This window comes from Melospiza melodia, chromosome 31 (genome assembly GCF_035770615.1).
Source record: "Melospiza melodia melodia isolate bMelMel2 chromosome 31, bMelMel2.pri, whole genome shotgun sequence".
Lineage (NCBI taxonomy): Eukaryota > Metazoa > Chordata > Aves > Passeriformes > Passerellidae > Melospiza > Melospiza melodia.
Window position 1 is genome coordinate 1,491,435 of NC_086224.1, and position 25,051 is coordinate 1,516,485.

The window sequence follows — 25,051 nt, forward strand, 5'->3', positions numbered from 1 at the left end:
CCGGGATGGGTTCCATGCATGTCCCGGTACCGGGGTGGGCTCTGTGCATGTCCCGGTACCGGGGTGGGCTCTGTGCATGTCCCGGTACCGGGATGAACTCCGTTCATCCCCCGGGGTCGTTCCTGCGGCTCCCCGAACCGGGCCGGTACCGTGGGGCTGGGATGAGCTCCGTGCATCCCCCGGTACCAGGATGGGCTCTGTGCATGTCCCGGTACCGGGGTGGGCTCTGTGCATGTCCCGGTACCGGGATGAACTCCGTTCATCCCCCGGGGTCGTTCCTGCGGCTCCCCGAACCGGGCCGGTACCGTGGGGCTGGGATGAGCTCCGTGCATCCCCCGGTACCAGGATGGGCTCTGGGCATGCCCCGGTACCGGGATGGGCTCTGGAAATGTCCCGGTACCGGGATGGGCCCCGTGCACCCCCGGTACCGTTCCCGCAGCTCCCCGGTACCAGGGATGAGCCCTGTGCATGCCCCGGTACCGGGATGGGTTCTGTTCATGCCCCGGTACCGGGATGGGCTCTGTGCATGCCCCAGTACCGGGATGGGCTCTGTGCACCCCCCGGTACCGGGATGAGCCCCCTGCACCCCCGGTACCGTCCCCGCAGCTCCCCCGGTACCGTGGCCGCCGTTGCGGCGGGTGCTGTGTGTGTGCTCAGCATGGCTGAGCTAATCTATCGCCAAACAAACACGCAGTGTTATTCCGAAAGAAGGTTTCCAAGCGACTCATTTCCCTTTTTTTAATAACTCTTCCCTCTGGTGCCCTTTGCACCCCAAGCTGGGAGATTCAATAAGGCTGGAGCCTGGAGCGTGGCTGGCGCAGCCTCGGCGAGGAGGGGGGGGAGGCAGAGAATGGGGAAGGGGGGGGCACCCCTGGGTGCCCCCCAGCCAAACCCACCCACCCTGCCCTCCCCGGTGCCGATCTGCTTGGCTTTTATTGCTTTTTCCTATTTTTAATTGCGATTTTTCCTCTGGGGATTGGCAGAGGTGGCCGGGATGGGGAGGGAAGGAGGGGGGGGGGGGGGCAGCACAGCTGAGCCCCCACCGCTAATCACTAATCACCGATCACACCCTTGCCAATTAACACTCCGGCGTTAATGACTTTGCCCGCTCTTTCTGCATCCTCTCAAGGAGCCCCCCCGCCGCCGGTGACCCCAAATTGGGGGGGGGGGGTGACACCGAGCTGAGCCCCCTCCCCAGCCCCCCCGGGCTGGCCCAGCTCCAGGCTCTCCGCGGTGCCTGGCTCGGCTTTGGAGGGAAATGGCCCAGGAAAGATGAAGCTTCCTGTGCCGCCGCTTGGATTGCTGCTGGAGGAATAATCACAGCCCCGTGCCCCCCCATTCCCTCCCCTCCCCTCCCTCCCTGCTTTCTTTTTTTTCCCCTGTTGCAAAAGGAAAGTCATTGTGGAGGAACAGAGCGGGGATGGGAATCGATCCCAAATCAATACCAAATTATTCCTAAATCAACCCCAAATAATCCCAAATCCATCCCGAATCAACCCCAAATCAATCCCAAATCAGTTCCAAATGAACCCCAAATGAACCCCAAATCAATCCCAAATCCATCCCGAATCAATCCCAAATAATCCCAAATCAATCCTAAATAAATTCCAATCAATCCCAAATCCGTCCCAAATAATCCCAAACCAATTCCAAATCAATCCCAAATCCATCCCAAATCAATCCCAAATCACTTCCTAATCAGTCCCAAATCAATCCCAAATGAATTCCAAATCAATCCCAAATAATCCTGAATCCATCCCGAATCCATCCCAAATCAATCCCAAACCAATCCCCAAATCAATCCCAAATAATTCCGAATCAATCCCAAATAATTCCGAATCAATCCCAAATTGATCCCAAATCAATTCCAAATCAACCCCAAATCCATCCCAAATCAATCCCAAATCACTTCCTAATCAGTCCCAAATCAATCCCAAATGAATTCCAAATCAATCCCAAATAATCCCGAATCCATCCCAAATCAATCCCAAATCAACCCCAAATCAATCCCAAATAATCCCAAATCCATCCCAAATCAATCCCAAATTGATCCCAAATAATCCCAAATCCATCCCAAATCAATCCCAAACCAATCCCCAATCAACCCCAAATCAATCCCAAATCAATCCCAAATCAATCCCAAATCAATTCCAAATCAACCCCAAATCAGTCCCAAATCGATCCCAAATAATCCCAAATCAGCCCCAAATCAACCCCAAATCAACCCCAAATGAGTCCCAAATCGATCCCAAATCGATCCCAAATAATCCCAAATAATCCCAAATCCATCCCAAATCAACCCTAAATCGATTCCCGGTCCCCTGTGCCACCCAGGGTTGGTGCCACACCGGGGGTGACCCTCCCACTGTCCCCATTGTCCCCTCGGGGCAGAGGAGCCGCATCAAAACCTCACCTGGCACCTGTGAGAGGAAAACGGGGCTGAAAATCCAACCCTGAGGGGCACCAAGGGGGCACCAAGGGGGTGCCAGGGGGGTCTCAGGGAGGTGCCAGGGGGTGCAGGGACATTCTGTGCCCTGCTCCTGGTGGCAGCCAGCACCTGGTCACTCCTTGTGACCCCAGAGGGTCCCCAGTGTTTCTGGGGGGGGTCTCTTGGAGGGTTTTAATCAGAATCCACTGTGGGATGGAAATGGGGCTCAGTCCAAACCTGGGGGGCACCAAAGGGGCACCATGGGGGTGCCAGGGGGGTGCCAGGGGGCTTTAGGGACACTCTGTGCCCTGCTCCTTGTGGCAGCCAGCACTTGGTCACTCCTTGTGACCCCAGAGGGTCCCCAGTGTTTCTGGGGGGGTCTCTTGGAGGATTTTAATCAGAATCCACTGTGGGGTGAAAATGGGGCTCAGTCCAAACCTGGGGGCACCAAAGGGGCACCATGGGGGTCTCAGGGGGGTGCCAGGGGGTGCAGGGACACTCTGTGCCCTGCTCCTTGTGGCAGCCAGCACCTGGTCACTCCTTGTGACCCCAGAGGGTCCCCAGTGTTTCTGGGGGGGTCTCTTGGAGGGTTTTAATCAAAATCCACTGTGGGGTTTAAATGGGGCTCAGTACAACCCTGGGGGGCACCAGGAGGGTGCCAGGGGGGCACCAAAGGGTGCCAGGGGAGTCCTGGTGGCAGCCAGACCCTGGCTGAGGTGGGTCACGGTCCTTGTGACCTCCCAGCACTTCTGGGGGGGCCTCTTGAAGGGTTTTAATCAGAATCCACCGTGGGGTGAAAATGGGGCTGAATTCAACACTGGGGGGCACCAGGAGTGCACCAAGGGAGTCCCAGGGTGTTCAGGGACATTCTGTGCCCTGCTCCTGGTGGCAGCCACCACCTGATTGGGGTCACCCTCCTTGTGACCCCCCTGTCCCCAGCACTCTTGGGTGTTTCTTGGAGGGTTGTAATCAAAATCCGCTGTAGGGTGAGAACGGGGCTGAATCCAGCCCTGGGGGACACCAGGGGGTGCCAGGGGGTGCGGGGACATTCTGTCCCCTGCTCTTGGTGGGTCTCTTGGAGGGTTTTAATCAAAATTTATTGTGGGGGCTTTGCTGGAGCCCCCCCAATATCCGAGGGTGACAGATCCCAGCTGGCACTGGGGATGCCAGGAGGGGAATGGGGTGACACCAAGGGGACAACCTGGCATTTCCCCCCTCTCTGGTGACCTTCTCAGTGGCCCTGCCTCATGCAGGGAGGTTGTGGCGGGGCTGGGATTGGGATTTATGATCCCTCCTGATACGATCTTATAAAATTTCCCGGGCACACTGGAAATTACATTTCCATAGCTCGGGAGCAGCGATGGCGGCGAGCGCCAGTACCTGCCACTTTTATGGCTGCATTTATTGCAATAATAAAGTGAAACGGGGAGGGAAGGCCTGGGGGGGAGCAGGAGGTGGGGGATGAGCTCAGGAGGGTTTGGGGTGCCCCAGATTTGGGGGGGATTCGGGTGAAGCTGCTGCCTATGCGCTGGGGTACAGGGATCTTGTTCAGATGGGGGGAAACTGAGGCAGGAGCATCCCGAGGGACATCCTGGAGGTGTGGGAGTGACGTGGAACCCATCCCTGCTGGCTGTTTGCCCCCACACCATCCCCATGAGCTCCCTGTGTCCCCCCAGTTTTGGGTGGACTCGGGTGAAGCTGCTGCTTCATCTGCTGCAAGAGGGGTAGAGGAATTTTTGTTCTGCTGGAGGGAAACTGAGGCAGGAACATCCCTGGTGGTGGAGATGTGGGAGGGATGTGGGACCCGGCTGTTTGTCCCCACACACCATCCCTGTGAGATCCCTGTGTCCCCCCAATTTTGGGGGAAATCAGGTGAAGCTGCTGCCTCATCTGCTGAAGAGGAGGATCTGCTGGAGGGAAACTGAGGCCGGAGCATCCTGGGGGGCATCTCTTTGCAATAAACCCCAAGTTTTCTTTTATAAAACCCCAAGGAGATGTGGGAGTGACATGGAACCCATCCCTGCTGGCCGTGTGTCCCCAGCACCATCCCCATGAGCTCCCTGTGTCCCCCCAGTTTTGGGTGGACTCGGGTGAAGCTGCTGCTTCATCTGCTGCAAGAGGGGTAGAGGAATTTTTGTTCTGCTGGAGGGAAACTGAGGCAGGAACATCCCTGGTGGTGGAGATGTGGGAGGGATGTGGGACCCGGCTGTTTGTCCCCACACACCATCCCTGTGAGATCCCTGTGTCCCCCCAATTTTGGGGGAAATCAGGTGAAGCTGCTGCCTCATCTGCTGAAGAGGAGGATCTGCTGGAGGGAAACTGAGGCCGGAGCATCCTGGGGGGCATCTCTTTGCAATAAACCCCAAGTTTTCTTTTATAAAACCCCAAGGAGATGTGGGAGTGACATGGAACCCATCCCTGCTGGCCGTGTGTCCCCAGCACCATCCCCATGAGCTCCCTGTGTCCCCCCAGTTTTGGGTGGACTCGGGTGAAGCTGCTGCTTCATCTGCTGCAAGAGGGGTAGAGGAATTTCGTTCTGCGGGAGGGAAACTGAGGCAGGAGCATCCTGGGGGCCGTCTCACTGGAGATGTGGAAGCCATCCCTGCTCTCTGTTTGTCCCCACACCATCCCCGTGAGCTCCCCCTGTCCCCACATCCTCCTCAGTGGGGTGACCATGAGGAGCCCCCACCCCACTGACCCCCACAAGGAGCTGAGCCCCCCCAAAACCCAACCAAGGCTGTTCCAGGCCTGTTTTACATCTCGGGGAGCTGCAGGGTGACAAACACCCACCGTCCCCACCCCTGCCACCCCCGTGTCCCCTCTCTGCTCCCCTCCCTCTCCGTTTATCTCCTGTTTTCCCATTCATTCCCTTTTCTCCTCCAGCCCAATGACTCACACAAGCCCCGAATCCTTTGCCTGCCGCCGTCTCCTCCCTTCTATTATACTTTTTTTCCTTTTGCTCTTAACAGCACTTTTCCCTTTTTTTCACCCGTGGGGGGAGAAACTCGCCTTGTACATTTTTTTTTTTTTTCCCTCCCAGCTCCTACCTCACCGTGAAGCCCTTAAAAGTAATAAATAAATAAAACAACGGCTGAGGAAAAGAAAAAGGCAGGAAACGAGTGACAGGGAAAAGGAACCAAAACGAAAAAAGAAAGAAGGAGGAGGAGGGAGAGCAAAAAAAGAAAAAAAGTCCTACTCGGGCTATGAAATATTTATTAGCCAGCGCGTGCCGAGCCCGTTAATAAAGCTGCAACATTTGCATATTTTTTTTTTATTTCTGTCAGAGAGGAGAGAGGTGAATTTTGGGGGGTGAGGGCGCAGCTGATCCAGAGCTGATCCCCCTGAAGGTCCTGGTTCTGCTCCAGGTGACACCAGGGCTTGGGAACATTGGTGTCACCAGGAGAGGGATGGAGGGGCCCTGTGGTGGGTTTGGGTGGGTTTTGGTGGATTTGGTGGATTAGGTTGGATTTGGTGGATTTGGTTGGGTTTTAGTTGGATTTGGTGAATTTGGTGGGTTTGGATGATTTGGGTGGGTTTGGAGGATTTGACGAAATTGGTGGATTTGGTGAACTTGGTGATTTTGGGTGGGTTTGGTTGGATTTGGTTGGGTTTGGTTGGGTTTAGTTGTGTTTGCTGGATTTGGTGGCTTTGGTTGGACTTGGTGGAGTTGGTGGATTTAGTTGGATTTGGTGGATTTGGTGGATTAGGTTGGATTTGGTGGATTAGGTTGGGTTTTAGTTGGATTTGGTGAATTTGGTGGGTTTGGATGATTTGGGTGGGTTTGGAGGATTTGACGAAATCGGTGGATTTCATGGGTTTGGTGGATTTGGTGAACTTGGCGATTTTGGGTGGGTTTGGTTGGATTTGGTTGGGTTTGGTTGGGTTTAGTTGTGTTTGCTGGATTTGGTGGCTTTGGTTGGACTTGGTGGATTTGGTGGATGTAGTTGGATTTGGTGGATTAGGTTGGATTTGGTGGATTTGTTGGATTAGGTTGGATTTGGTGGATTAGGTTGGGTTTTAGTTGGATTTGGTGAATTTGGTGGGTTTGGATGATTTGGGTGGGTTTGGAGGATTTGATGAAATTGGTGGATTTGGTGAACTTGGTGATTTTGGGTGGGTTTGGTTGGATTTGGTTGGGTTTGGTTGGGTTTAGTTGTGTTTGCTGGATTTGGTGGCTTTGGTTGGACTTGGTGGAGTTGGTGGATTTAGTTGGATTTGGTGGATTTGGTGGATTAGGTTGGATTTGGTGGATTAGGTTGGGTTTTAGTTGGATTTGGTGAATTTGGTGGGTTTGGATGATTTGGGTGGGTTTGGAGGATTTGACGAAATCGGTGGATTTCATGGGTTTGGTGGATTTGGTGAACTTGGCGATTTTGGGTGGGTTTGGTTGGATTTGGTTGGGTTTGGTTGGGTTTAGTTGTGTTTGCTGGATTTGGTGGCTTTGGTTGGACTTGGTGGATTTGGTGGATGTAGTTGGATTTGGTGGATTAGGTTGGATTTGGTGGATTTGTTGGATTAGGTTGGATTTGGTGGATTAGGTTGGGTTTTAGTTGGATTTGGTGAATTTGGTGGGTTTGGATGATTTGGGTGGGTTTGGAGGATTTGATGAAATTGGTGGATTTGGTGAACTTGGTGATTTTGGGTGGGTTTGGTTGGATTTGGTTGGGTTTGGTTGGGTTTAGCTGTGTTTGCTGGATTTGGTGGCTTTGGTTGGACTTGGTGGATTTGGTGGATTTAGTTGGATCTGGTGAATTTTGTGGGTTTGGTTGGATTTGGTGAATTTGCTGCTGGTGCCAGATTCACCCGTCCTGATGCTGGAGCGCCCATACCAGAGCTGGGGTGCCCTTGGCAGCACTGGGGATGCCCGGCCAACGTTGGGAATGCCCATCCCAATATTGGGGTACCCCTTCTTTGTGCTGGGGGTGCCCATTCTGGTGCTGGGATGCCCATCCTAGTGTTTGGGGTGCCCATCCTGGTGTTGGAGGTGCCCATCTCAATGTTGGGGTGCCCATCTCAATGTTGGGGTGCCCCTTCCCAGTGCTGGGCGTGCCCTGGCCAATATTGGGGTGCTGGGGTTGCCTGTTCTGGTATTTGGTGTGCCCACTCTGGTTCTGGGGTTCCCATCCCAATGGTGGGGTGCCCATCCTGGTGTTTGGGGTGCCCATCCTGGTGTTTGGGGTGCCCATCTTGGTGTTTGGGGTGCCCATCCCAATGTTGAAGTTGCCTGTTCTGGTGTTTGGGGTGCCCTGGTCAGTGTTGGAATGTCCCTTCAATGTGTGTGCCACCATATGCGTGTCACCCATGTGTGTGTCACTGTATGTGTGTCACCATGTGTGTGTGTCCTCTTCTGTGTGTCACCATGTGTGTGCCACCACGCATGTCACTGCGTGTGTGTCACTGTGCATGTGTGTGTCACCATGTGTATGTCACCGTGTGTGTCACCGTGTGCATGTCACCGTGTGCATGTCACTGTGTGTCACCATATGTGTGTCACCACACGTATGTCACCGTGTGTGTCACCATGTGTATGTCACCACGTGTGTCACCGTGAGTGTCACCGTGTGCATGTCACCGTGTGTCACCACTCGTATGTCACCGTGTGTGTCACCATGTGTATGTCACCACATGTGTGTCACCGTGTGCATGTCACTGTGTGTCACCACATGTGTGTCACCACACGTATGTCAGCGTGTGTCACCATGTGTATGTCACCACGTGTGTGTCACCGTGTGTATCACCGTGTGCATGTCACCGTGTGTCACCACACGTATGTCACCGTGTGTGTCACCATGTGTATGTCACCACGTGTGTGTCACCGTGAGTGTCACCGTGTGCACGTCACCGTGTGTTACATTTTAAACCCTAAAAACTCCTCTTTGAGCCCCTTCTGCCAAGCCTAAAAACTCCTCTTTGGAAACCCTAAAAACTCCTCTTTGGAGTAGTTTTAAACCCTAAAAACTCCTCTTTGGAAACCCTAAAAACTCCTCTTTGGAGTAGTTTTAAACCCTAAAAACTCCTCTTTGGAAACCCTAAAAACTACTCCATATTCTTAAAATCTCTTGCCAGACAATCATAAGTCTTTCCTGTTTCCATCTTCTCCAACATCCTCACCTGTCTGTCTGTCTGTCCATCCTGGCTCACCTAAACTTGCTTTCATTTCAATCTCCATATTCTCAAATTTTGTTTTCCCCAGACTTATATTTACAAGTCTTTCCGGACTTATAAATATATTTGATATATTTATATTAATATAAATTTTTTTTCCAGACTTATATTTACAAGTCTTTCCTGTTCCATCTCCCCCATCATCCTCACCTGTCTGTCTGTGTGTCTGTCTGTGTGTCTATCTGTCTGTGACCCCCCTGGTTGCTTTCATTTCAATCTCACTTATATAATTTCCATCATCTCACAATCTTTTTCCAGACAATCCTGTTTACAAGTCTTTCCCTTTCCATCTCCCCCATCATCCTCACCTGTCTGTCTGTCTGTCTGTCCATCCTGGCTCACCTAAACTTGCTTTCATTTCAATCTCACTTATATAATTTCCATAATCTCACAATCTTTTTCTGGACAATCCTGTTTACAAGTCCTTTCCGTTCCATCTCCCCCATCATCCTCACCTGTCTGTCTGTGTGTCTGTCTGTGTGTCTGTCTATCTGTCTGTGACCCCCTGGCTGCTTTCATTTCAACCTCACATATATAATTTCCATAATCTCACAAATCTTTCTCCAGACAATCATGTTTACAAGTCTTTCCCGTTCCATCTCCCCCATCATCCTCACCTGTCTGTCTGTGTGTCTGTCTATCTGTCTGTGACACCCTCTGGCTGCTTTCATTTCAATCTCACATAATTTCCATAATCTTGCAATCTTTTGTCAGACAATCCTGTTTACAAGTCTTTTCTGTTCCATCTCCCCAATCATCCTCACTTGTCTGTCTGTCTGTCTGTCTGTCCATCCTGGCTCACCTAAACTTGCTTTCATTTCAATCTCACTTATATAATTTCCATAATCTCACAATCTTTTTCCGGACAATCCTGTTTACGAGTCTTTCCTTTTCCATCTCCCCCATCATCCTCACCTGTCTGTCTGTGTGTCTGTCTGTCTGTCTGTGACCCCCTGGCCGCTTTCATTTCAATCCCACATATATAATTTCCATAATCTCACAATCTTTTTCCAGACAATCCTGTTTACAAGTCCTTTCCGTTCCATCTCCCCCATCATACTCACCTGTCTGTCTGTGTGTCTGTCTGTGTGTCTGTCTGTGTGTCTATCTGTCTGTGACCCCCTGGCTGCTTTCATTTCAACCTCACATATATAATTTCCATAATCTCACAAATCTTTCTCCAGACAATCATGTTTACAAGTCTTTCCCGTTCCATCTCCCGCACCATCCTCACCCTGCCGGCCACGCCTGGGCTCTCCGGGCGGCTCCCGCAGCCCCGCGGAGCCGCAGCGGCAGCGCCGGGAGATGAATGGGAGCTGTCACAGGCACCTTGTTTGCCGCTAACCTTTGGAAATGCCACGGCGCCCCCGGGCCGAGGCTGCCGGGGGGAGCGGCCCCGCCGGGATTGTCGCTCTGCGCCTCCAATTAATCTCCCGGTGCTAACGAAGGAGCCGGGTGACAGGGAGGGGATGAGCCCGGGGCCATGGGGAGAGAGGGGGAACCACGAGGAGGGAGAGGGGGAGGATGACAGGGGGTGGCGATAGGAGGGGACAGGGGATGGGGACAGGATGGGGAAAGGGGATGGGGACAGGGTGATGGTAATGGGGACATGATGGTGGTGGTAATAATGGGGACAGGGATAGATGGGGACAGGGATGGGGACGGGGAGAAAGGAGATGGGAACAGGAGGGGACAGGATGGGGACAGGGTGATGGTAATGGGGACATGATGGTGGTGGTAATAATGGGGACAGGGATAGGGACAGGATGGGGACAGGGATGGGATCAGGGGGAGAAAGGAGATGGGAACAGGAGGGGACAGGGGATGGGGACAGGATGGGGACAGGGTGATGGTAATGGGGACATGATGGTGGTGGTAATAATGGGGACAGGGATAGGGACAGGGATGGGATCAGGGGGAGAAAGGAGATGGGAACACGAGGGGAAAGGGGATGGGGACAGGATGGGGACAGGGTGATGGTAATGGGGACATGATGGTGGTGGTAATAATGGGGACAGGGATAGGGACAGGATGGGGACAGGGATGGGATCAGGGGGAGAAAGGAGATGGGGACAGGGGATGGGGACAGGATGGGGACAGGGTGATGGTAATGGGGACATGATGGTGGTAATAATGGGGACAGGGATAGATGGGGACAGGGATGGGGACGGGGAGAAAGGAGATGGGAACAGGAGGGGACAGGGGATGGGGACAGGATGGGGACAGGGTGATGGTAATGGGGACATGATGGTGGTGGTAATAATGGGGACAGGGATAGGGACAGGGATGGGATCAGGGGGAGAAAGGAGATGGGAACACGAGGGGAAAGGGGATAGGGACAGGATGGGGACAGGGATGGGATCAGGGGGAGAAAGGAGATGGGAACAGGAGGGGAAAGGGGATGGGGACAGGATGGGGACAGGGATGGGATCAGGGGGAGAAAGGAGATGGGAACAGGAGGGGAAAGGGGATGGGGACAGGATGGGGACAGGGGATGGGGACAGGATGGGGACAGGGTGATGGTAATGGGGACACGACGGTGGCAATAATGGGGACAGGGATGGGGACAGGATGGGGACAGGGATGGGATCAGGGGGAGAAAGGAGATGGGAACAGGAGGGGAAAGGGGATGGGGACAGGGTGATGGTAATGGGGACATGATGGTGGTAATAATGGGGACAGGGATAGGGACAGGGATGGGATCAGGAGGGGAAAGGAGATGGGAACAGGAGGGGACAGGGGATGGGGATGGGGACAGGATGGGGACAGGGTGATGGTAATGGGGACATGATGGTGGTGGTAATAATGGGGACAGGGGTAGGGACAGGATGGGGACAGGGTGATGGTAATGGGGACATGATGGTGGTAATAATGGGGACAGGGATAGATGGGGACAGGGATGGGATCAGGGGGAGAAAGGAGATGGGAACAGGAGGGGAAAGGGGATGGAGATGGGGTGAGGACAGGGGTGGGGACAGAGTAGTGGTAATAATGTGGAGAGGGTGGTGGCATTAATGAGTCCAGGGTGGAGGTATTAATGGGGACAGGGTGGGGACAGGATGGCAGTAGGGATGGGGACAGGATGGTGACAATAATGGGGACAGGACAGTGGTATTAACGGGGAAAGTGTGATGGTATTAATGGGGGCAACGTGGTATTATTAATGAGGACAGGATGGCAGTAGGGTTGGGGACAGGGTGATGGTAATAATGGGGGTAGGATGGAAAAGGGGATGGGGACAGGATGGTGGCACTAATGGGGACAGGATGGTGGCATTAATGGGGACAGACTGGTGGTAGGGACAGGAGCAGGCTGGTGGTACTAATGGGGGCAAGGTGGTGATATTAATGGGGACAGGATGGGAAAGGGGATGGGGACAGGGATGGGGACAGGCTGGCAGTAGGAACAGGGACAGGATGATGGTATTAATGGGGACAGGATGGTGGTGGGACAGGGACAGGTTGATGGTACTAGTGGGGACAGGGTGGTGACATTAATGGGGACAGGATGGGGACAGGATGGCAGGAGGGATGGGGAGACAGCGATGGCAACAATGGGGACAGACTGGTGGGAGGGATGGGGACAGGGATGTGATATTAGTGGGGACAGGCTGGTGGCAATAATGGGGAGAAGGTGGTGGTAGGGATGGGGGCAGGGGAGGGACAGAAACAGGCTGGTGGCATTAATGGGGGCAGCGTGGTGCTAATAATGGGGACAGAGCGGTGCTAGGAACAGAAAGAGGCTGACGGTGGGCATGGAGACAGACTGGCCATGGGGACAGTCACAGGCTGGCTGTAGGAATGGGAACAGGTTGGCAGCAGAGATGGGGACAAACCTGGCACAGGGACAGGTGTTGGTGGCAATGAGGCCTTTGCTGGGGCCGTCATCATTCCCAGCCCCTCTCTCGGGTGCTGGAGCTCATCCCAACCCATCCAAGCCCCCTGAACCCCCCTTTGCTGCTCCCCCTCCCCTCCACCAAGGTGACCGAGGCTCTCGGGGGAGCAGCTGACGGCGCCTGGCCCCGGCAGCAAATGGGATGTGAGTGGCCATCAGCGCCGGGCCTGACAAACCAAATTGATGCCGAAGGCACCGGGAGCCTTCCCCGGTCCCTGTGCAGCCGCCTCCGGCCCTTCCCGCAGCCCTGCCCGCCCCGGCGGCGCCACAGGGGCCTGCGGACACACGGGGGGTGGAGAGCAGCTAAAGCACGGAACGATGCTGGGGGATGAGGATGAGGATGAGGATGGGGCGAGGAGGGAGGTGAGGATGAAAATGAGGGTGAGAATGAGGAGGGGGGCAAGGAGATGGGTGAGGATGAGGATGAGGATGAGGAGGGGGTGAGGATGAGGAGGGGGGCGAGGATGAGGATGAGAATGAGGATGAGGATGGGGATACGAGGATGAGGATGAGCAGGGAGTGAGGATGAGGATGGGGGTGAGGATGAGGATGGCAGTGAGGATGAAGATGATGAGAGGGAGAGGATGAGGATGAGGAGGGGGTGAGGATGAGCAGGGGGTGAAGATGAGGAGAGGGGCGAGGATGAGGATGAGGATGAAGATGAGGAAGGGGGTGAGGATGAGGATGAGCAGGGGGTGAGGATGAGCAGGGGGTGAGGATGAGGAGGGGGATGAGGAAGGGAGCTGTGTAAATGCAGCCGTGCGTGTGACAGTGAAAAACAACATCTCAGGTAACCTGTGCGGCAGCAGAGCCGCTCGCTGGCCAACGCTGAGAACAGAGCGGGAGGGGGGCGGCACTGAGACCCCCCCAAAACACGTCCAGGAGGGCACCGAGACCCCCTCAAGGCGTGTCCAGGCGGTTTAGGGACACTAGGGACAGGGATGGGGACTGGGATGGGGACAGGGTGATGCTAATAACGGGGACAGGATGGGAAAGGGGATGTGTCCAGGAGGGCACTGAGACCCACCCAAGCCATGTCCAGGAGGTTCAGGGGAACTGAGACCCCCCCACAAGATGCGTCCAGGCAGTTCTGGGGCACTGGGGACAGGGTGGGAGAGGGGATGGGGACAGGGATGGGGACAGGATGGGGACAGGGATGGGGACAGGGTGGGGACAGGGATGGGGACAGGGTGATGCTAATAACGGGGACAGGATGGGAAAGGGGATGTGTCCAGGAGGTTCAGGGGCACTGGGGACAGGGATGGGGACAGGATGGGGAAAGAGTGGGACAGGGGATGGGGACAGGGGATGGGGACAGGGGTGGGGACAGGGTGGCAAAGGGGATGTGTCCAGAAGGTTCAGGAGCACTGAGATCCCCCCAAGGCGTGTCCAGGAGGTTCAGGGCACGTCCACACCCCGACAGGAGGCACCGAGCAGGAACACGAACATGAATATTTAACGCCAGGTGTTCCGCACCTGCCCTGAATGCCGACAGGGGGGTGACCTTGGCTCCCCCAAACCTCCCCGTCCCTGCTCCCCCCGCCCGCCCCGAGCCCCCCCGGCCCAGCAGGGCTCGGCGGGGGCTGCGGGGGTCCCCCCGCGCTGCCGGTGCCGCGATCGATCTCTCCGGGCTGCAGCGCTGCTCTGCAATTCCCTTTCATCCCCCGGCAGCTCCTGCGCAGGGGTTGGGGGGATTGGGGGGGTGCCGGGCTGGCCCCGAGACCGCGGGGGTTTGGGCACCTCTGTTCCTGCAGGGATGGGGGGGTTTGCTCTATCCGTGCCCCCCCCCAGCCCCTGGATCTGTCGCACGAGTGTCTGTCTGTCCGTCTGTCCGTCTCTGCTCCACTGCCTGCCCATCCCTGTCCTCCCCCGTCCCATCCCTGTCCCTTCCCCGAGTGTCTGTCTGTCTGTCCCGCTGTGCTGCCACTGCCCGCCCATCCCTGTCCCATCCCTGTCCCCTCCTCTGCCATCCCTGTCCCATCCCTGTCCCCTCCCTGTCCCCCCCGTCCCATCCCTGTCCCTTCCCCGAGTGTCTGTCTGTCTGTCCCGCTCTGCTTCCACTGCCTGCCCATCCCTGTCCCATCCCTGTCCCCTCCTCTCCCTTCCCTGTCCCTTCCCTGTCCCTTCCCTGTCCCCTTTTGTCCCTTCCCTGCCATTCCCGTCTCAGCCTCTTCCAATCCAACCCCATCACCCCACACCGAGGGGATTGGAAAGGGAAACTGAGGCAGGGGAGGAAGGGCACGGGCACCTGCGGCACGGCCTTGGCTCCCAGCCCTGACTGAGATGGAAATTCAGAGCTCAGAAACTTCCAGAAACCCTTCCCGGAGGTGGGGGCTCGGCAGGATGAGCCGAGAACCCCAGATTTGGGGGGGGCTCGCAGTGGGGTGTGAGGGGGTCCCAGACCCGATGGGTGCAGAGATGGGGTGCAGACCCCACCCCTCTCAGCTTGAGGGGGGGGTTTCCCCTCTCCCTCTCCCCTCGTTATCATCTCCCCATCCCTGTCCTGCCCCTCCCTCTCCGGCTGGCTGAGGGCGCCCGGCTTTGAAGCTGCGTTGAAAAATAGATAAGGGAGAGGCAGAGCCGAGCCGGGAGAGAGCCGGGGGGAGCGGGGGATGGCCGGGATGGGGGTGCGGGCATGGAGCTGAGCTGCGGCTCGGCAGCACCCCCCGAGGGGCTGGGAGACCCCAAATGGGCTGGGAGACCCCAAATGGGCTGAGACCCCAAATGGGCTGGGAGACCCCAAAGGGGCTGAGAGACCCCAAATGGGCTGAGAGACCCCAAATGGGCTGGGAGACCCCAAACGGGCTGAGACCCCAAAGGGGCTGGGAGACCCCAAAGGGGCTGGGAGACCCTAAAAGGGCTGAGAGACCCCAAATGGGCTGGGAGACCCCAAATGGGCTGGGAGACCCCAAATGGGCTGGGAGACCCTAAAAGGGCTGGGAGACCCCAAATGGGCTGGGAGACCCTAAAAGGGGCTGGGAGACCCCAAACGGGCTGGGAGACCCCAAAGGGGCTGGGAGACCCCAAATGGGCTGGGAGACCCTAAAAGGGCTGGGAGACCCCAAATGGGCTGAGACCCCAAATGGGCTGGGAGACCCCAAATGGGCTGGGAGACCCTAAAAGGGCTGGGAGACCCCAAACGGGCTGGGAGACCCCAAATGGGCTGGGAGACCCCAAAGGGGCTGGGAGACCCCAAATGGGCTGGGAGACCCCAAATGGGCTGAGACCCCAAATGGGCTGGGAGACCCTAAAAGGGCTGGGAGACCCCAAATGGGCTGAGACCCCAAATGGGCTGGGAGACCCCAAATGGGCTGGGAGACCCTAAAAGGGCTGGGAGACCCCAAACGGGCTGGGAGACCCCAAATGGGCTGGGAGACCCCAAAGGGGCTGGGAGACCCCAAATGGGCTGGGAGACCCCAAATGGGCTGAGACCCCAAATGGGCTGGGAGACCCTAAAAGGGCTGGGAGACCCCAAACGGGCTGGGAGACCCCAAACGGGCTGGGAGACCCCAAAGGGGCTGGGAGACCCTAAAAGGGCTGGGAGACCCTAAAAGGGCTGGGAGACCCCAAATGGGCTGAGACCCCAAATGGGCTGGGAGACCCCAAATGGGCTGGGAGACCCCAAAGGGGCTGAAAGACCCCAAATCCCCTTCCCACAGACGTGGTGGGACTGCCTAGGGTTCCTCTCTCAGAGCAGATTTAGAGGGAGATCAGGGGGGTCCCAGGGATGGGATGGAGCTGAGCTGCGGCTCGGCAGCACCCGCCGAGGGGGCTGAGAGACCCCAAAAGGGCTGGGAGACCCCAAATGGGCTGAGAGACCCCAAATGGGCTGAGAGACCCCAAATCCCCTTCCCACGGACATGATGCCACGGTTCCTCTCTCAGAGCAGGTTTAGGAGCCCATCCTGGCACAGCCAGAGCAGGTTTAGGAGCCCATCCTGGCATAGCCAGAGCAGATTTAGGAGCCCATCCTGGCACAACCAGAGCAGGTTTAAGGGCTCAGCCTGGCACAGCCAGAGCAGGTTTAGGAGCCCATCCTGGCACAGCCAGAGCAGAATTAAGGGCTCAGCCTGGCACAGCCAGAGCAGGTTTAGGAGCCCATCCTGGCACAGCCAAAGCAGATTTAGGAGCCCATCCTGGCACAGCCAGAGCAGGTTTAGGAGCCCATCCTGGCACAGCCAGAGCAGGTTTAGGAGCCCATCCTGGCACAGCCAGAGCAGAATTAAGGGCTCAGCCTGGCACAGCCAGAGCAGGTTTAGGAGCCCATCCTGGCACAGCCAAAGCAGATTTAGGAGCCCATCCTGGCACAGCCAGAGCAGGTTTAGGAGCCCATCCTGGCACAGCCAGAGCAGGTTTAGGAGCCCATCCTGGCACAGCCAGAACAGATTTAGGAGCCCATCCTGGCACAACCAGAGCAGGTTTAAGGGCTCAGCCTGGCACAGCCAGAGCAGGTTCAGGAGCCCATCCTGGCACAGCCAGAGCAGATTTAGGAGCCCATCCTGGCACAGCCAGAGCAGATTTAGGAGCCCATCCTGGCACAGCCAGAGCAGGTTTAGGAGCCCATCCTGGCACAACCAGAGCAGATTTAGGAGCCAATCCTGGCACAGCCAGAGCAGATTTAGGAGCCCATCCTGGCACAGCCAGAGCAGGTTTAAGGGCTCAGCCTGGCACAGCCAGAGCAGGTTTAGGAGCCCATCCTGGCACAGCCAGAGCAGGTTTAGGAACCCTGGCACAGCTTGGGGGGGTGCCAGGCATGGGTCAGATGGAGCCTCTTCACTCTGAATTCTTCTCCAAGGAAAAATCCACTGTAACGAAGGGAATTTAGGGCAATTGAAAGAAGGTGCAAGCTCCTTTAAAAAATAAAATCATCTCTGTTTCAGAGGCGTCCTCCTCCTCCTTTAAAAAATAAAATAATCTTTATTGTAGATTCTTTAAAAATAAAACAATCTCGAATCAAATAATTTCTTTTATAAATTAGTTTATTTTATAAAATTAAGATTTTATTATATTATTTTATTATATTTATTTTGGTTCTATTTTTTAAAATTAATATAAAAATTAATCTTTCATTTTATAAAATTTAAAAAATTATTTTAGAGCCATCCTGCTCCTCCTTTAAAAAATCAAATTATTTATTTTATAAATTAATATTTTTATTTTATAAAATCAACATTTTTATTATATAATTTTATTGTATTTGTATATAATTTTTAATTAAGTTATTTATAATATATTTATTTTATTATATTATATTTTAAATTATATTTAAATATATTTTAAATATTTTATATATTATATATTTTTATTATATTTTAAATGGATATTAAAATTAATATTTTATTTCATAAAATTGATCTTTTATTATATAATTTGCATCGTATTTATTTCGATGACATTTTAAAATTTGTATTAAATTAATATTTTATTTTATAAAATTGATCTTTTATTATATAATTTGCATCGTATTTATTTCGATGACATTTTAAAATTTGTGTTAAATTAATATTTTATTTTATAAAAATTCATATTTTTATCATATAATTTTATTATATTTATTTTTATGATATTTTTAAAATTAATATTAAAATTAATCTTTTATTTTATAAAATTAAAAAAAATCATTTTAGAGCCATGATGCCAGCATCACCCCCAGCAATGTCAGGAGCCATTCCCTGATCCTGCCTCGATTTTCCAGCCCCTCCAGCTGGTGCCCGTGCCCATCTCCCCCTCCCCGCTCCCCCTGCGGGGCTCCGGGTGACCCCGAGCAGCTCCGGGTGACAGTGATTGACGAGCCCGGGGCTGCCGCGGCAGCTGGCAGGGCACGAGGGCACGGCGGGCACCCCGCGAGGATGAGGATGGGGGCACCGGGGTGAGGCACAGGGGGTGGGGGCCCGCGGTGGGGCTGGCAGCTGGGTCTGAGCGCTGGTGGCAGTGCCAGGGACGGGGGAGGGGATGGTGCGGTGCCAGCCCAGCTGGTGCAGGAGGGAGAGGATGAGGAGGGAGGAGGGAGGAGGGTGAGGAGGGGGCTGTAGGTAGAAGGATGAGGAGGGTGCAGGAAAGAGGATGAGGAGGGCGCAGACAGAGGGATGAGGAGGGGGCTGTATGCAGGAGAATGAGGGGGGTGCAGGAAGGAGGAAGAGGAAGGTGAAGGCCCCTGATGAGGAGGGAAGAGGTGGGAGAGGAGGAGGAGGGAGAAGGAGGAAGGAGGATGAGGAGGGAGCTGTAGGTAGAAGGATGAGGAGGGCGAAGGAAAGAGGATGAGCACGGTGCATGCAGGGGGATGAGCAGGGTTCAGGCAGGAGGATGAGGAGGGTGCAGGTGGGAGGAAGAGGAGGGTGAAGGCCCCTGATGAGGAGGGAAGAGGTGGGAGAGGATGAGGAGGGAGAAGGAGGAAGGAAGGAGGATGAGGAAGGGGCTGTAGGTAGAAGGATGAGGAGGCTGCAGGAAGGAGGATGAGGAGGGTGAAGGCCCCTGATGAGGAGGGAAGAGGTGGGAGAGGAGGAGGAGGGAGAAGGAGGAAGGAGGATGAGGAGGGTGCAGACAGAGGGATGAGGAGGGGGCTGTATGCAGGAGAATGAGGAGGGTGCAGGAAGGAGGAAGAGGAGGGTGAAGGCCCCTGATGAGGAGGGAAGAGGAGGGAGAAGGAGGAAGGAGGATGAGGAGGGGGCTGTAGGTAGAAGGATGAGGAGGGTGAAGGAAAGAGGATGAGCACGGTGCATGCAGGGGGATGAGCAGGGTTCAGGCAGGAGGATGAGGAGGGTGCAGCTGGGAGGAAGAGGAGGGTGAAGGCCCCTGATGAGGAGGGAAGAGGTGGGAGAGGAGGAGGAGGGAGAAGGAGGAAGGAGGGTGAGGAGGGGGCTGTAGGTAGAAGGATGAGGAGGGTGCAGGAAAGAGGATGAGGAGGGCGCAGACAGAGGGATGAGGAGGGGGCTGTATGCAGGAGAATGAGGGGGGTGCAGGAAGGAGGATGAGGAGGGTGAAGGCCCCTGATGAGGAGGGAAGTGGTGGGAGAGGATGAGGAGGGAGGAGGAAGGAGGGTGAGGAGGGAGCTGTATGCAGGAGAATGAGGGGGGTGCAGGAAGGAGGATGAGGAGGGTGAAGGCCCCTGATGAGGAGGGAAGAGGTGGGAGAGGAGGAGGAGGGAGAAGGAGGAAGGAGGATGAGGAGGGTGCAGACAGAGGGATGAGGAGGGGGCTGTATGCAGGAGAATGAGGAGGGTGCAGGAAGGAGGAAGAGGAAGGTGAAGGCCCCTGATGAGGAGGGAAGAGGAGGGAGAAGGAGGAAGGAGGATGAGGAGGGGGCTGTAGGTAGAAGGATGAGGAGGGTGAAGGAAAGACGACGAGCACGGTGCATGCAGGGGGATGAGCAGGGTTCAGGCAGGAGGATGAGGAGCGTGCAGGTGGGAGGATGAGGATGGGGGCACGAGGGCACGGCGGGCACCCCGCGAGGATGAGGAGGGGGGCACCGGGGTGAGGGACAGGGGTGGGGGCCCGCGGTGGGGCTGGCAGCTGGGTCTGAGCGCTGGTGGCAGTGCCAGGGACGGGGGACAACTCGGACATGGAGCCTCTGGTCCCGGCCCAGCTGGTGCAGCGGGGAGGATGAGGAGGGAGGAGGAAGGAGAGGATGAGGAGGCTGCAGGAAGGAGGATGTGGAAGGGGCTGTAGGTAGGAGGATGAAGAGGGCGCAGGCAGGAGGATGAGGAGGGTTCGGGTGGGAGGAAGAGGAGGGAGGAGTAGGTAAGAGGATGGAGAGGTTGCAGGGGATGAGGAGGGAGAAGTAGGGAGAGGATGAGGAGGGTGCAGACAGAGGGGTGAGGAAGGGGCTGTCGGTAGGAGGATGAGGAGGGTTCAGGTGAGAGGAAGAGGAGGGTGCAGGAAGGAGGAGGAGGAGGAGGGTGCAGGAGAGAGGATGAGGATGGAAGAGTAGGGAGAGGATGAGGAGGGAGGAGGAAAAGGGAGAGTAGGGAGAGGACAAGGAGGGTGCAGGAAGGAGGATGAGGAGGGTGCAGGCAGAGGGCTGAGGAAGGGGCTGTGGGTAGGAGGATGAGGAGGGTTCAGGTAAGAGGATGAGGAGGGAGGAGCAGGTAGAGGATGAGGAGGGTGCAGACAGAGGGATGAGGAAGGGGCTGTAGGTAGAGGATGAGCAGGGTGCGTGCAGGAGGATGAGGAAGGTGGAGGCAGAAGGATCAGGAGGGTTCAGGCGGGAGGAAGAGGAGGGAGGAGCACGTAGAGGAGAGGAAGGTGCTGTATGCAGGAGGATGAGGAGGGTGTATGGAGGAGGATGAGGAGGGTGCAGACAGAAGGACGAGGAAGGGGCTGTGGGCAGAAGATGAGGAAGGAGGAGCAGGTAGAAAATGAAGAGGGCGCAGGCCGAGGGATGAGCAGGGTGCGTGCAGGAGGATGAGGAGGGTCCAGGTGGGAGGATGAGGAGGGTGCAGGCAGAGTGAGGAAGGCCACCAGCACATCTCACCCCCTCTCCCCTCTCCCCAGACCGTGTGCGCCGGCGGCCACCTCCCCAAAGCCTTGGGCTACCTGGAGATGGGCACCTCAGCCCTCCTCAAGGACGTGCCCTACGGTGCCCTGAACCCCCCGGCGCTCCACCCCGGGCACCTGATCCCGGCAGAGCCCCCCAGGGTGGGCACGGGGGTCCCGGCTGGCACCTCCCACAGCCCCTGGCACTGGCAGAAGAACCAAACATCCCTGGAAGCGCCGAACCCCCGCGCCCACCGCAAGCCCAGCCTCAAATCCAGCCGCGCCAAGAAGATTTTCGGCTGGGGCGATTTCTACTTCAACATCAAAACGCTCAAGTTCAGCCTCCTGGTGACGGGCAAGATCGTCGACCACATCAACGGCACCTTCAGCGTTTACTTCAGACACAACTCCTCCAGCCTGGGCAACGTCTCCGTCAGCATCGTGCCGCCCTCCAAGGCCGTGGGCTTCGAGGTGGTGGTGCCAGCCCTGCCGGGGCCGGCTCTGCGTGCCCAGCAGAGCACCCTGCCCGAGGGGCGCCCGGCCAAGGCGCTCAACTGCCACGTGGAGTACGAGAAAACCAACAGGGCCAGGAAGAACAAGCCGTGCCTCTACGACCCTTCCAAGGTTTGCTTCACCGAGCACACGCAGAGCCACGCGGCCTGGCTCTGCTCCAAGCCCTTCAAGGTCATCTGCATCTTCATCTCCTTCCTCAGCATCGACTACAAGCTGGTGCAGAAGGTCTGTCCCGACTACAACTTCCAGCAGGAAAATCCTTATTTTGGTTGATGGCAGTGGGGCCGTGAATGTGGTGGCACTTGGGGGTCTCCTCTTCATCACTGTGACCTTCAGGGCCATCTGCATCTTCATCTCCTTCCTCAGCATCGACTACAAGCTGGTGCAGAAGGTCTGTCCCGACTACAACTTCCAGCAGGATAACCCCTATTTTGGCTGATGGTAGCAGGACAGGGGTTTGGTGGCATTTGGGGGTCTCCTCTTCATCGCTGTGACCTTCAGGGTCATCTGCATCTTCATCTCCTTCCTCACCATCAAGGTGCAGAAGGTCTGTCCCGACTACAACTTCCAGCAGGAAAATCCTTATTTTGGTTGATGGCATAGGGACAGGGAGGGGTTTAGTGGCACTTTGGTGGCACTCGGCACCTTGTCACCCTCACAGGAGCCTCCTCTCCTCCTCTTCATCACTGTGACCTTCAGGGCCATCTGCATCTTCATCTCCTTCCTCAGCATCGACTACAAGCTGGTGCAGAAGGTTTGTCCCGACTACAACTTCCAGCAGGATAACCCCTATTTTGGCTGATGGCAGTGGGACAGGGGCATTTGGGGGGTCCTTGTTACCCCCATGAGAGCCTCCTCTTCATCACTGTGACCTTCAAGGTCTTCTGCATCTTCATCTCCTTCCTCAGCACCGATGGTGCAGAAGGTCTGTCCCGACTACAACTTCCAGCAGGAAAATCCCAATTTTGGTTGATGGCAGTGGGGCAGTGAATGTGGTGGCACTTGGGGGTCTCCTCTTCATCACTGTGACCTTCAGGGCCATCTGCATCTTCATCTCATTCCTCACCATCGATTACAAGCTGGTGCAGAAGGTCTGTCCTGACTACAACCTCCAGCAGGAAAATCCTTATTTCGGCTGATGGCAGCGGGGCAGGGTTTTGGTGGCACCCACAGGAGCCTCCTCTTCATCACTGACCTTCAAGGCCATCTGCGTCTTCATCTCCTTCCTCACCATCGATGATTCAATTACAAGCTGGTGCAGAAGGTCTGTCCTGACTACAACCTCCAGCAGGAAAATCCTTATTTTGGCTGATGGCGGTGAGGCAGGGTTTTGGTGGCACCCACAGGAGCCTTTTCTCCTCCTCTTCATCACTGTGACCTTCAAGGTCTTCTGCATCTTCATCTCCTTCCTTAGCATCGATGGTGCAGAAGGTCTGTCCTGACTACAACTTCCAGCAGGAAAATCCTTATTTCGGCTGATGGCAGTGGGGCACTGGATTTGGTGGTATTTGGGGTCCCTGTCAGCCTCCTCTTCATCATTCTGGCCTTCAAGGTCACAGGAGCCTCCTGTTCATCACTGACCTTCAAGGCCATCTGCATCTTCATCTCCTTCCTCACCATCGATGATTCAATTACAAGCTGGTGCAGAAGGTCTGTCCTGACTACAACCTCCAGCAGGAAAATCCTTATTTTGGCTGATGGCAGTGAGGCAGGGTTTTGGTGGCACCCACAGGAGCCTTTTCTCCTCCTCTTCATCACTGTGACCTTCAAGGTCTTCTGCATCTTCATCTTCCTCAGCATCGATGGTGCAGAAGGTCTGTCCCGACTACAACTTCCAGCAGGAAAATCCCAATTTTGGTTGATGGCAGCGGGAACAGGGGCGGTTTTGGTGGCACCCACAGGAGCCTCCTCTTCATCACTGTGACCTTCAGGGTCATCTGCATCTTCATCTCCTTCCTCAGCATCGATTACAAGCTGGTGCAGAAGGTCTGTCCCGACTACAACTTCCAGCAGGAAAATCCCCATTTTCAGCAAGAAAATCCCAATTTTGGCTGATGGCAGCAGGACAGGGGTGGGTTGGTGGCACTTTGGTGGCACTTGGCACCTTGTCACCCCCACTGCAGCCTCCTCTTCATCACTCCAAGCCCTTCAAGGCCATCTGCATCTTCATCTCCTTCCTCAGCATCGACTACAAGCTGGTGCAGAAGGTTACAACTTCCAGCAAGAAAATCCCAATTTTGGCCGACGGCAGCGGGGCAGGGGGGTTTGGTGGCATTTGGGGGTCCCTGTCACCCCCTCTGCAGCCTCCTCTTCCTCACTCCGTGCTGGGTTGTGGGACAGTTGGTGCTGGGGGTCCAGGACCCCACCCAAAGCTGTTCCATCATTGGGGTTCAGTTGGGGCCAGGGTTTGTGGGTTCCACCCCAAAACGACATCCCAGCCCTGCAGCACAATGGGGTACAGGCAGTTCTGGGGGTCCCACCCATCCACTGGGACCCCATCATTGGGGTACACCTTTTTTTGGGGGTCCCCCATTGAGACCCCAGCACTGCAGCCCCCTATTCTAGGGTACACCTTGTTTTTTGGGTCCCCTCCAATCCTGAGACCCCATCCCTGGGGTACATCTGTTTTTGGGGGGGTCCCCTCCATCCCCTGAGACCCCATAATTGGGGTACACCTGTTCTGGGGGTCCCCTGTTGAGACCCATAATTGGGGTACACCTGCTCTGAGGGTCCCCATTGAGCCCCCATCCCTGGGGTACACCTTTCTTGGGGGGTCCCCTCCACCCATGAGGCCCCATTATTGGGGTACACCTTGTTTTGGGGTGCCCCATTGAGACCCATCATTGGGGTACATCTGTTTTTGGGGATCCCCCATTGAGACCCATCACTGCAGTCCCCGATTCTGGGGTACACCTTTTTTGGGGGGTCCCCTCCACCTCTGAGACCCCATAATTGGGGTACACCTTGTTTTGGGGTTCCCCCATTGAGACCCATCATTGGGGTACACCTGCTCTGAGGGTCCCCATTGAGCCCCCATCCCTGGGGTACACCTTTTTTTGGGGGTCCCTTCCATCCCTGAGACCCCATAATTGGGGTACACATTTTTTTGGGGTCCCCTGTTGAGACCCATCACTGGGGTACATCTGTTTTTGGAGATCCCCCATTGAGACCTCATCACTGCAGCCCCCCATTCTGGGGTACACCTTGTTTTGGGGGTCCCTTCCACCCCAGAGACCCCATAATTGGGGTACACACTTTTTTGGGGTCCCCCATTGAGACCCATCATTGGGGCACATCTGTTTTTGGGGTCCCCCATTGAGACCCATCATTGGGGTACATCTTTTTTGGGGGGTCCCCTCCACCCCTGAGACCCCATAATTGGGGTACACCTGTTCTGGGGGTCCCCATCATTGGGGTACATCTGTTTTTGGAGATCCCCCATTGAGACCCATCACTGCAGCCCCCCATTCTGGGGTACACCTTTTTTTTGGGGGGTCTCTTCCACCCCAGAGACCCCATCATTGGGGTACACATTTTTTTGGGGTCCCCCATTGAGACCCATCATTGGGGTACACCTTATT

The 25,051-nt window shown here is 55.4% G+C and overlaps 1 protein-coding gene across 1 annotated transcript; it reads left to right on the forward strand.

Moving 5' to 3' along the window:
* The first annotated feature begins 248 nt into the window (after positions 1–248).
* NXPH4 (neurexophilin 4) lies at positions 249–24,145 on the forward strand. The gene is made up of 4 exons (XM_063179214.1): positions 249–446; positions 12,574–12,631; positions 12,711–12,850; positions 20,928–24,145. Exons 1-4 carry the CDS (start codon positions 249–251, stop codon positions 21,741–21,743), a joined length of 1,212 nt encoding a protein of 403 aa, XP_063035284.1. The 3' UTR covers positions 21,744–24,145.
* Positions 24,146–25,051: the final 906 nt, after the last annotated feature.